At 34.6% G+C, this 12,889-nt stretch overlaps 1 protein-coding gene across 1 annotated transcript in view; it reads right to left on the minus strand.

Annotated features, from left to right (window-relative positions):
• FMN2 (formin 2) overlaps nt 1–12,889 on the minus strand; it is a 386,263-nt gene that overhangs the window by 133,637 nt on the left and 239,737 nt on the right. The window contains exons 9-13 of the mRNA XM_078441390.2: nt 7,113–7,204; nt 6,839–6,968; nt 4,947–5,093; nt 1,663–1,722; nt 1,396–1,516 (exon numbers count right to left, since the gene is read on the minus strand). Coding sequence (XP_078297516.1) covers nt 1,396–1,516; nt 1,663–1,722; nt 4,947–5,093; nt 6,839–6,968; nt 7,113–7,204 — 550 coding nt within the window. The remainder of the gene's footprint in view (nt 1–1,395; nt 1,517–1,662; nt 1,723–4,946; nt 5,094–6,838; nt 6,969–7,112; nt 7,205–12,889) is intronic.

Raw genomic sequence — 12,889 nt, forward strand, 5'->3', positions numbered from 1 at the left:
TGTGGTTCTATACACATTTTAGGATCATTTGTTCTAATTCTATGTAAAAGGCCATTGGAATTTTGATAGGGATTGCACTGAATCTGTAGATTGCTTTGGGTAATGTGGACATTTTTAACAATATTAAGTCTTCCAAACAATGAATACAGAATAGCTTTCTATTTGTATATTCTTTAATTTCTTTCATCAATGTCTTATAGGTGATAGTGTACAGATCTTGCACATTCTGGGTCGAATTTATCCCTGGGTATTTTATTCTTTTTGATGCAGTTGTAATGAAATTGTTGTTGTTTTTTTTTATTTCTCTTTTGGATAGTCCTTTGTTGGTATATAAAAATGCAATATATTTTTGTATATTTATTATGTACCCTGAAACTTAGTTTATTAGTCTCCTAGTTTTTGGTGGAGTCTTTAGGATTTTTTTGTATATAAAATGTCCTCAGCAAATAATGACAGTTTTACTTCTTCTTTTCCAATTTGGTATTTTTTATTTTAAAATGTTACTTTCTCCTCGAGGATTTTGATGTCTTCCTGTCTTACATTTAGGTCTTTCATCCGTTTTGAGTTTATTTTCGTGTATGGTATAAGAAAGGTCCAGGTTCATTCTTCTGCATGTCTCTGTCCAGTTTTCCCAGCACCACTTGCTGAAGAGACTGTCTTTATTCCATTGAATGTTCTTTCCTGATTTGTCAAAGATTAGTTGGCCATACGTTTGTGGATCCATTTCTGGGTTCTCTATTCTGTTCCACTGATCTGAGTGTCTGTTCTTGTGCCAGTACCATACTGTCTTGATGATTACAGCTTTGTAGTATAGCTTGAAGTCCAGGACTGTGATGCCTCCTTCTTTGGTTTTCTTTTTCAAGATTGCTTTGGCTATCCAGGGTCTTTTCTAGAAATCTGAAGAATTTTAGACTCTCTTCAAAATTATTTGATACAAGGCTTTGTGACTGTTAATAAAGATGTTATACATACATGTGTTTTTTGACCAAACATGTGAAAGAAGATTTTTGTTTCCAGGAAAGTTCACAAACCACAACATCTTGTGCAAGTATACCCAATAGGGAGGAACTATTTATCTTTTAACAATATCATGATAAATGGATAAATGTTCTTGGCTATAAAGTGTAAACAAGATGATCAAATTTGTTTCTGATCAAGGGGATTGCTATTCAAATAACCAATATGCTATTCAATATCTAAATGTCTAATACACGTAACTTTTTAAACAACAAAAAAACTAGTCTATTGGCAAAATTTTTCTTTTGCCACACTAAAAAAATCTAGTTTTACAAAGCTGTTAAAGATTTGCTGTCTTAAAAAACATTGAAAAGTCAGGTTTTTCTCATTAACAAAGCATAAATAATACAAACATGATTCTTTAAGATTATAAGTTACCTTTCAAGTCTTTCTTTAGTTTTCTGAGATCTTTTTGAAAATCTTCAAACTTCATCTGTGAAGCCTGAAAAAGGTCCTGAGGTTCTGGCAGTGGAAAAACACACTGTTCTTTTCCAGCATCCTAATTAGCAAAAACACATAATTTTAAAACAAATCAGCTTCAATATAAATAAAAATAATACAACAATGGCAATGGCAAAATAGCAAATACTGCCAAATCACTCAACAATAAACAATAACAAAATATCACTGTAAAAATTGCCTTACCTCATCAAAATTTCGAAGATAGTAGGAAACAATGTATGACAAAAGGCTTCTGCTATTGTCCTAGGCAGAAAGACCAAAGTAAGTAAAAATATATTTTTTAAATATCAGAGTGTCAAATAAAATAGATTCCAGTAAATCAACACACAGATGAGAACATTTAGAATAAAATGTGAAATTCTATATTTCAAAGTACTACAGCCACTACATCTAAGGATTTCAATGGCAGAGAAGATCCTGTTTTTCCCCAGTGTTTTAATCTAAGCCCCAAGTGGAAGCCCAGCTGTTCAAGGGTGGAGTCTCAACTGTGAATACTTTCCTGTTTTACCCTCTTTGATCAGAAAATTAGTTCACTAATTATCATGCTTTATGTTTAAAAGTATAACTACTATCTTAACTGAAATGATTAAACATTGCCAGCATTTCTATACCACTTCTGGACCAGCAGGTATCAATCTGCAACAGTAAGTTTGATTGAGGCTTGTTAGTAGATAAAGAAAATAAAGTTAAGTATAATTTCAAGTCAGCAGGAGCTTTAAAAATGCGAGTCTATATTATAAATTGCTATGTCAGCATCTGAGATTGCGGAATTAATATCCAGGCAGCTATAAACAATGCAGTGTGTATTTCTATGGAAAAAAATGTAGAATTGTTTCTATTCTAACAGGCTTCAAAGAATAGGTTTTTACCTCCTTTCTGGCACATTTAAAAGGTATTAAGTTTTCATCATTCAAAATTAGTACTAGATACTCTGAAGGTGGGAGGACACACACACACACACATACACACACATATATATTTAAAAACCATATGACACAAACTACATTCCCTGAAATGTTCAATCTAACGATTATTTTCCCTCTATTTATAAAAAGCAATATCCTTTCATAATTTAGTTTGACATATGATGATACAGCTTTTAGAGACTTTCTTCATTGTAATGTATAGTAATAATATAATAAGATATTATGCAGTAATATCTTATAATAGTAAAAGTAATATATTTTTCAGGAACACCATTTGCTTGCATATAATTTAACCAACTTTCCGTTCTCTTTCCTAATATAATTCAAAGAAATATGCAGTACAGTTAGCAGTACTTGAATGAATTAACAAAACATTTATTAACTGCCTGCTGATAGGCATGTTGAGTGAAAATTCTGAGTGATCTGAGTAACAGCTCTGTCCACGCAGGTCCACAAACAGTACTAAGAAGTAGACACAGTTGTATTCATTTTACGGAGCAAGAATCAAATCAGGAAGACTAGTATAACTCTTATGAGAATGCAAATGAAATTATTAAAAACAAAAAATCTTGCTTCTTGACTTTATTATGTAATTTTTATCTAGGATACTCCTTAATTATTTAAATTAATAAAATTTAACTTACTTGGAGATTGAATAAGGTATACTAACCAATAAAAAAAACCCAAATAATCCTTTATTCGTATGTAATTATGATTATCAGAATCTATCTCAGATCCATTTTTATGTTAAAAATTATGTCAATGATATTTACGTTCCAGTATTATTTGAAAAAGTTACTTGTTTCAATTCAACAATCAGTTGTTAAGAACTATTCAATGCTTCCAAGAGAGCTTTTGCTTTTGAACAAATGTGATTTATCAGGTTGACATATTGGAGGTTCCTATGAAAATTTGTGTCATACGAATATACTAGCATCTGAACAAATATACCCATAAAAAAATCACGAAAATTACATGCTGCTGGTATTCCAAGAAAGGATTATGCTTTATTCAATTCTGGAAAAGTAGTAACTGGTATTTCACTGAACTCAGTGAAAGAATGTTAAATGAATATATGAGTGTATGTATGAATGAATGAACAAATGAGTTGTTGACCACCAGAAACAACAACAAAAAAAGTGTCTGTTTCTTATGAGGGAGACATAAAGTGAGCCTTGAACAACATGGGTTTGAACTGCGTGGGTCCACTTGCACGTAGATTTTTGTCAACAAATACAGTATAACACTGGAAATGTAATTTCTCTTCCTTATGATTTTCTTAATAATATTTTCTCTAGCTTACTTTATTGTAAGAATACAGTATATATGTTACATATAACATATGAAATAGGTGTCAATAGATTAATGTTATTGGTTAGACTTCTTGTCAACAGTGGGCTGTCAGTACTTAAGTCTTGGGAGTCAAACGTTATGCGTGGCTTTTTGACTGAGCAGGAGGTCAGTGCCCTAAGCCCCACATCATTCAAGCTTCAACTATATTCTTTATCTAGGAAGAACAATTCTACTATTTCCATTTCTATGAGCCAACTACTTACTTAAACTTAATATTTTAAAATATTTTTAAATATTTATTTTTGAGAGAGAAAGAGACAGAGTGTGAGTAGGGGAGGGGCAGACACACACACACACACACACACACACACACACACACACACACAGAATCTGAAGCAGGCTCCAGGCTCTGAGCTGTCAGCACAGAGCCCAACGTGGGACTCGAACTCACAAACTTCGAAACACGATTTGAGCTGAAGTCAGATGCTCAACTGATTAAGCCACCTAGGCACCCCTTAAACTTAATGTTTTAAAAACATGTCCATAATTTCCTTATCATACAGTTCTGTATAGAGATTCCATCAGAGAAATAGGATTCTATTATCTTCTAAGTTTATATTCTCAGACATTAATTCTAACCATCATGGTTGTTCCCTAATCTTATATTTTTACTGGCACTCTCATAATCTCTTAGATGTTAACTTCAAACAAATACAAGTATAGAAGTAGGATCAAAAATTAATTAGTCCTGCAAAAGGGCTTAGGCATTCCCACATATACCAGTGTCAAGGGGAATATGATATGTAGAAAAACAAGATAATTTTTTACATTTTATTTATAATCTACTTTCACCCATCTTCGTTTTGTTTTTAAAACACAAGCCTATTGGCCTCCATTACTTAACACAGAAGAGAAGAATAATACTGTCTAATTTATGAAAATTAATTAGTCCTCAGACTCCAAAAGGACAAATTTTAGCAGACATGGTAATGATAGACTGAAAAAATAATTATTTTTATTCTCTACTCAATTATTCATTAAACATAGTATTAATAATTATTCACTTTGGGAAACATTCACAAAATCATAAACATATGAAGGCCATATACTTTTACCTAGCTCAGAACATAAAGACATTTTTGACCTTGGAACATAAACATTTATTACAACATGTTTACAGTCAAACTCATTACTAAACAAACCTTCTAATTCTCAATTTGCCTACATTCATTCACACAAAATACTTACACTGCTTTTAACATCTTTCAGCTTCGGAAGAATGTCTAACCCAAAGCCATCTGCCTGTCCTCGAGTCTTATTTCCACCATTCATGTAGTTGCCAAAAGCAAGAACCAAACCCAGAATTTGCATAACCCCTGGGCCATTTTTTAATGTCTGTAAGATAGAGTAAAGAGCATTTTATCTCTTAGACAAAGTTTTCTTTGAATTATCTTAAGTCAGTGGCAGATATTCATATCATACTAATAATTGTGGGTCACATCCAAACTGTATCATTGTATATTATTAGGATATTTTAAGAGTAGTGTCTCCAAAGTTAACTTTATTTTTTTATTTAAATTTTAGTTAACATACAGTGCAATATTAATTTCAGGAGTAGAATTCAGTGATTCATCACTTACATACAACACCCACTGCTCATCACAAGGGTCCTCCTCAGTACCCATCACCTATCTAGCCCCATCTCCTACCCACCTCCCTCTGTCAACCCATAGTTTGTTCTCTAACATTGAGAGTCTCTTGTGGTTTGTTTCTCTCTCTTCTCTTTCCCACACTCCTTTCCATAGGTTCACAACCACTTTGTTTCTTAAATTCCACGTATGAGTGAAATCATATGGTATCTGTCTTTCTCTGATTGACTTATCTCACTTAGCATAATACATTCTAGCTCCATCCACTTCATTACAAATGGTAAGATTTCATTCTTTTTGATGGCTGAGTAACATTCCATCGTATATATACATATATATGTACACATACATATGTACATTATACATATATATGTACATACATATGTATATACATATGTATATATGTATATAAGTTATCTTCTTTATCCATTCATCAGTCCATCAGTCAACAGACATTTGTGCTCTCTCCATAGTTTGGCTATTATTGATAATGCTGCTATAAACATTGGGGTACATGTACCCCTTCAAATCTGTATTTTTGGGTAAATAGCTAACGGTGAAAGTGCTGGATTATAGGATAGTTTTATTTTTAGTTTACCCAAAGTTAGCTTTAGGAAGTTGTACCACCTACAAGAATTCAGGTACACATTTGTAAAGTGACAGACACCATTGTAAGCCATTTCTGATGCAACTGCATGGAAAACAAATAAGGTTGTAATATGAGAACTACTAGAAAAGAATGTCGCTGCCGTCACCCTAATTGTACCTACAATACACATTTTTGGCATAAATTGTAGGAAACCAAAACACAGTTTTAAAGATTAATTCCAAATTTAGATTTATCCCTGAAAAGTTCACACTCACTTCTTCCAAAACATGAAGCTTAGCTGGAATTTGCAAGTATTCTTTCCTCTGAAAATGTGTCTTTAATAACATCTTACTACTTTTCAAAATGATTTACCACAACCAGAACGAATGGTACTATTGATTTTTGACAAATTGTTTTAAATGGTAATATTGGTAATTCACGCCAAGCATTTATTCTTTGTTTTCTGGAGAATATTCATCTTCTGTTGAGTCATACAGCTGTTCCTAAATCATTTGGATGGAATCATTAACAATTTGTTGAAGGCCCCTTCCAAAACTGAAGGCAAATAAATAAAATGCCTTCAAATCACATTTAATCTGAAGTCTGATGTAAGGAAGGACCAGGGAAAGTGAAAATTTTGTTTTGGCAAAAGCAGAAGGGGCAGAAATCCCCGGACGTGGGAGCATAATGAGCACACTGCAGCAACCGGCCCCGTGGCGCGCAACTATCCAAGTTTTCCTTTGATCTTGAAACTAGTCATTGTATGTTCTCTTTTGTGGAACTGCTATTCTCCAAATTTATTTGTAGAGTAAATAAAAGAAAACGATTTTGAAATGTGGACATGACTGAACACAATGAAATATCAGAACTCAATCGTCGGCTGTCTACGGACTGGAACTCACCTCACACAATTTCTGTAGCAATTCCAGTTTGCGACGAATTGAGCAAATGCTTTCTGAAAATGTGGACTGGAAGAGGATACAAAAGACTCGTTCTGAAAAGTTGGGGATTAGTGACAGTTCATAAAGGAACCTAAGGAAATAAAGCCAAGTTAAGAAGAATATAATTCATATAAACAGATGTTTATCCTCATATTCATAACAATTATGCACGGAAGATGCTACATTTTCCAAATGGAAAGAGGCTGCCCTCAACAAGGTCCTGAGGTGTTCTTACTGTTCAGGTTTGTCCAGAGACTTGGCATTTTCTTTGTCTTTGGAGGACCGGCCATGCTTTTCAATTTTTTCCAGTTCATCTGATTGTGCTCTCTGGAAAATATAATGCCAAACAGTTATTGAAAATCTTATGAAATGAGTCCCTTAGATTATGATAATCTTAATACAGCAAACTCTATATATTTTCATATTTCTTAGCATCTGTTTGCAGTAAAGCTTGACTTAATTCATGAAGGCATTTTAAAGTGTAAATATGTTTAATGCAAACCAGATCACCTCCAAACCTTCCAAATAATGTTATTGGCTATTAGTGATCTGCAAAACATTTATTTATTTAAGCATGCTTTAAAATAATACAGTTTTCCTCTCTTGTTTTTTGGCTGTTTGTAATACTCTCTAGAATACAAGAATTTCATTTTAAAGTGGTATGTCTTATTTAGAAATCAATCAAGATAAATTTGGAAGCAATTTGGTCATAATGTTATAAGACTTTTAAAGGAAAAAAAGTACTTATTTAACCATTTCAATCATTGCTTATGGCTTTTTTTAGGGGAAAAATACAATTGAATTATTAATTCAATTGGAACAAAAATAAAAGGTTGATTTTTCTGCTGAATTTTCTTTTTGACACAAAAATGGTTTTAGGCTTCTTTTCTTCCAAAGTATCTTCTTTTACCATTTATAATTACAAGCTAAAAGTCTGTCATCCTAAATTTGTTTCTTTGTAGGAAAGTTTCTTCTGCATTTTTAATATATGGTGGAAGATTTTACAGACATGGAGAAACACACATCTATTCTTCTTTATGAAAACTTTGGATGCTTTATATTTGCAGTCTTTATTTTATAACTCATAAAGATGTTTCAAAACAGCCAAATACAGTACTTCAATGCATTAAGAAGTGTGAGTAGACAACCATATTTTGAATTTGAGTCTAATTCTCAGAATTTAAAATTATTAGTTTATTATTTTTTTTGTTTAAACATTAAAGCAGTTTAGCCAAGAACTACTGTATGAGATACACTCTAATAGGTTTATAGAAACTAAATATTTCATCTGAAAAACAGCTATGTTCTGTTTGCATTCACTGATTCTCTTGAAATGCAGGTTTCAGGTGATGGTATTAACTAGCAAAGACTAGTTCTTCAAATGAAGTTTCATTTTTTTTTTATTTTTTAAAACTGCTCACTTTTTATTTTATTCATTTATTTTTAAGTAAGCTCTATGCCCATTGTGGGGCTTGAACTCACAATCCCGAGATCAAGAGTCGCATGCTCTACTGACTGAGCCAGCCATGAACCCTCAAATGAAGCTTCTTTTAACAGCGGAAGAGGATTTGAAGACAGATCAGTAGATCTTCTGAGGGTTTTTATTGAAAATAAAATTTGCTTTTGAAATACAATGCAACAAAAGATCCAAAGAATTAAAAAGCATGAATTTAATGGAAATAACCCAAGCTACTCCAAAGTTTTAGAACCTGCTTCTAGAATTTCAACTGTATAGTAATCTTGCTTTTTCCCACCAGTTTATTGTGATCTGGCCCAAGAATTTTAGGGAGGTAAACACCACTTATCATAGTTACTGTCCATAAGAGTCAGCCCCACAGATCCTATCATTATACCACTTAAAACCAAGTAACGAGATGGCTTTTAATAAAGACAATACTCATCTTTCTGGCAAATGAGTGCCCAGGGCAATATTATAAAAGAATATTAAAATTAAGAATATTGATAAGACAAGGGTTATTTTAAGACATGGAGGTCTGCTCCAAAATACAGCATATAAAGGGTTCCAGTCCATATAACCTCTCTATTCTTTTTTTAATTTAACCTTTAGTTAGTTAACACACATTGCAATATTGGTTTCAGGAGTAGAATTCAGTGATTCATATCTTACATACAACACGCAGTGTTCATCACAAGTACCCTTCTTAATGCCCATCACCCATCTAGCCCATCTCCCACCCACCTCCCTCTGTCAACCCTCAGTTTGTTCTCTATCATTAGGAATCTTTTGTGGTTTGTTTCTCTCTCTTCTTTTTTTCCCCCCTTCCCATATGTTCATCTGTTTTGTTTCTTTAATTCCACATATGAGTGAAATCATATGATATTTGTCTCTTTCTGATTGACTTATTTCGCTTAGCAGAGCAGAAAATTAGTCTGCTGTCTTCAAACTCAATCACATTCAATACCCAAACGTCAACAGGGATTAAAAAAAATCCACCTTGCTACAATCTGATGAAGTAATTAAGTTTGTTGGTTTAATTTTTGTTTTTAGAACCTTAGATAACCTGACATAGACTCAACCTAGTTGAGTGCTGGTATGAGCAGGTGAATGATCAGAAACTGACTTCATGGACTCAGTAAATTTCTCTGGCTCTTAAATAAAAACACATAAAATCTGAACAAACAACTGAGAGAAAAAAAGATGGTTAAGGTAAATCATAATAATGATCAAATATAGGAGAGAAAGATAAAATGCCCCAATGTCTTGAGAATAAAGTGACTTTCTGGCAAAACTATAGAGTTATTCCCCAAATTATTCAGTATACATGAATTACAAATTGCATGGTCCTTTACACGTATGCTCTATCAGACCATTTCTACTGACTTCAGAAAGAAAAGTTGTCCAGGGTTGACAGTGCTGCTTTATGGATGATAAGGAAGTAAATGCCACTCCATTCCATACCATACCTGGCCCCTGGGCTCTCTAAACAATAGAAATTAATCAGAGGCCAAACAGGAGTTTCAGGCAAGGCTTTATTGGGGCTTATGGCAGAGAACAAAGAAGACAGCACAAAAGAAAAGTGTCCTCAGGCTGACTCCTGGAGGACAGGTCAGGGAGAATGTTTTAAATAAACTTAGGCAGGAATATGTGTCTGTTTTTGTGCCATTACCATGCTGTCTTGGTGATTACAGCTTTGTAGTAGAGGCTGAAGTCCGGGATTGTGATGCCTCCCGCTTTGGTCTTCTTCTTCAATATTACTTTGGCTATTCGGGTTCTTTTGTGGTTCCATACAAATTTTAGGATTGCTTGTTCTAGCTTCAAGAAGAATGCTTGTGCAATTTTGATTGGGATTGCATTGAATGTGTAGATTGCTTTGGGTAGTATTGACATTTTAACAGTATTTATTCTTCCAATCCATAAGCATGGAATGTTTTTCCATTTCTTTGTATCTTCTTCAATTTCCTCCATAAGTTTTCTATAGTTTTCAGCACAGATCTTTTACATCTTTGGTTAGGTTTATTCCTAGGTATTTTATGCTTCTTGGTGCAATTGTGAATGGGATCAGTTTCTTTATTTGTCTTTCTGTTGCTTCATTAGTAGTGTATAAGAATGCAACTTATTTCTGTACATTAATTTTGTATCCTGTGACTTTGCTGAATTCATATATAAGTTCTAGCAAAATCTTGGTGGAGTCTATTGGGTTTTCCATGTATAGTATCATGTCATCTGCAAAAAGTGAAAGCTTGACTTCATCTTTGCCAATTTTGATGCCTTTGATTTCCTTTTGTTGTCTGATTGCTGATGCTAGCACTTTCAACACTATGTTAAACAATAGACAAATGGAATAGAATAGAGACTCCAGAATTGGACCCACAAAAATATGGCCAATAATCTTTGACAAAACAGGAAAGAATATCCAATGGAAAAAGACAGTCTCTTTAACAAGTGGTTCTGGGAGAACTGGACAGCAACATGCAGAAGAATGAAACTAGACCACTTTCTTACACCATTCACAAAAATAAACTCAAAATGGATAAAGGACCTGAATGTGAGACAGGAAACTATCAAAACCCTAGAGGAGAAAGCATGAAAAACCTCTCTGACCTCAACCGCAGCAATTTCTTACTCGACACCCAAAGGCAAGGGAATTAAAAGCAAAAATGAACTATTGGGACCTCATGAAGGCAAAAACCGTCTGCACTGCAAAGGAAACAATCAACAAAACTAAAAGGCAACCAATGGAATGGGAAAAGATATTTGCAAATGACATATCAGACAAAGGGCTAGTGTCCAAAATCTATAAACAACTCACCAAACTCCACACCCGAAAAACAAATAATCCGGTGAAGAAATGGGCAGAAGACATGAATAGACACTTCTCTAAAGAAGACATCCAGGGGTGCCTGGGTGGCTCAGTCGGTTAAGCAGCCGACTTTCGCTCAGGTCATGATCTCGTGGTCCGTGAGTTCAAGCCTCGCGTCGGGCTCTGTGCTGACAGCTCAGAGCCTGGAGCCTGTTTCAGATTCTGTGTCTCCCTCACTCTGACCCTCCCCCGTTCATGCTCTGTCTCTTTCTGTCTCAAAAATAAACATTAAAAAAAAAAAATAAAAAATAAATAAATAAATAAAGAAGACATTCAGATGGCCAACAGGCACATGAAAAGATGCTCAATGTCACTCCTTATCAGGGAAATACAAGTCAAAACCACACTCAGATACCAGTCTCATGCCAGTCAGAGTGGCCAAAATGAACAAATCAGGAGACTATGGATGCTGGAGAGGATGTGGAGAAACGGGAACCCTCTTGCACTGTTGGTGGGAATGCAAACTGGTGCAGCCACTCTGGAAAACAGTGTGGAGGTTCCTTCAAAAAATTAAAAATAGATCTACCCTATGACCCAGCAACAGCACTGCTAAGAATTTACCCAAGGGATACAGGAGTGCTGATGCATAGGGGCACTTGTACTCAATGTTTATGGCAGCACTTTCAACAATAGCCAAATTATGGAAAGAGCCTAAATGTCCATCAACTGATGAATGGATAAAGAAGTTGTGGTTTATATATACAATGGAATACTAGTTGGCAGTGAGAAAGAATGAAATATGGCCTTTTGTAGCAACGTGGATGGAACTAGAGAGTGCTATGCTAAGTGAAATAAGTCATACAGAGAAAGACAGATACCATATGTTTCACTCTTATGTGGATCCTGAGAAATCTGACAGAAGACCATGGGGGAGGGGAAGAAAAAAAAAAGAGGTTAGAGTGGGAGAGAGCCAAAGGATAAGAGACTCTTAAAAACTGAGAACAAACTGAGGGTTTAAGGGGGGTGCGAGGGAGGAGAAGGTAGGTGATGGGTACTGAAGAGGGCATCTTTTGGGATGAGCACTGGGTGTTGTATGGAAACCAATTTGACAATAAATTTCATATATTAAAAAAAACTGAGAATAAACTGAGGGTTGATGTGGGTGGGAGGGGAAAGTGGGTGATGGGCATTAAGGAGGGCACCTGTTGGGATGAGCGCTGGGTGTTGTATGGAAACCAATTTGACAATAAATTTCATATTAAAAAAAAAAGAAACTTAAGCAGGAAAAGGGTGACATCTAAGCATGTAGAGGTGGGAATTTATCAGCACCTGTGCATTTAAAGGTCATGCTTCTTCATGCATTGTATATCTAATTACCATGTTAAATCTCCACCCCTGGACATGATTTTTTAGTATTATAATGAGGGGAAAAGTTGGTGAAAAGTCAAGGCTGGGGTCTATCCTGGCATATACTGCTTTGGTCTGGTGGTAAGTATCCTTCCTCCACATTCCTGCAAGATGTGCTGCTACACAAGAGACATAAAGTCTCAGCATTTTTTTTTCTTATGGAGGCAGCCAAGGAACCCTGGATTTCACAGTCAGGGTTGAGGGGACCCGAGTACAGTCTCTGTTTTGTCTCCTATCCATGACCCTAAAACTCCCTTCTTCTTCCCATGCTAAGTATCACAGAACTTCCAAATACAGGCACATGTTACTTTATGGCATTAAAAATAAAATCAATTTTTTTTAA

The sequence above is a fragment of the Panthera onca genome, chromosome F1 (assembly GCF_046562875.1).
Source record: "Panthera onca isolate mPanOnc1 chromosome F1, mPanOnc1 haplotype 2, whole genome shotgun sequence".
Classification (NCBI taxonomy): Eukaryota; Metazoa; Chordata; class Mammalia; order Carnivora; family Felidae; genus Panthera; species Panthera onca.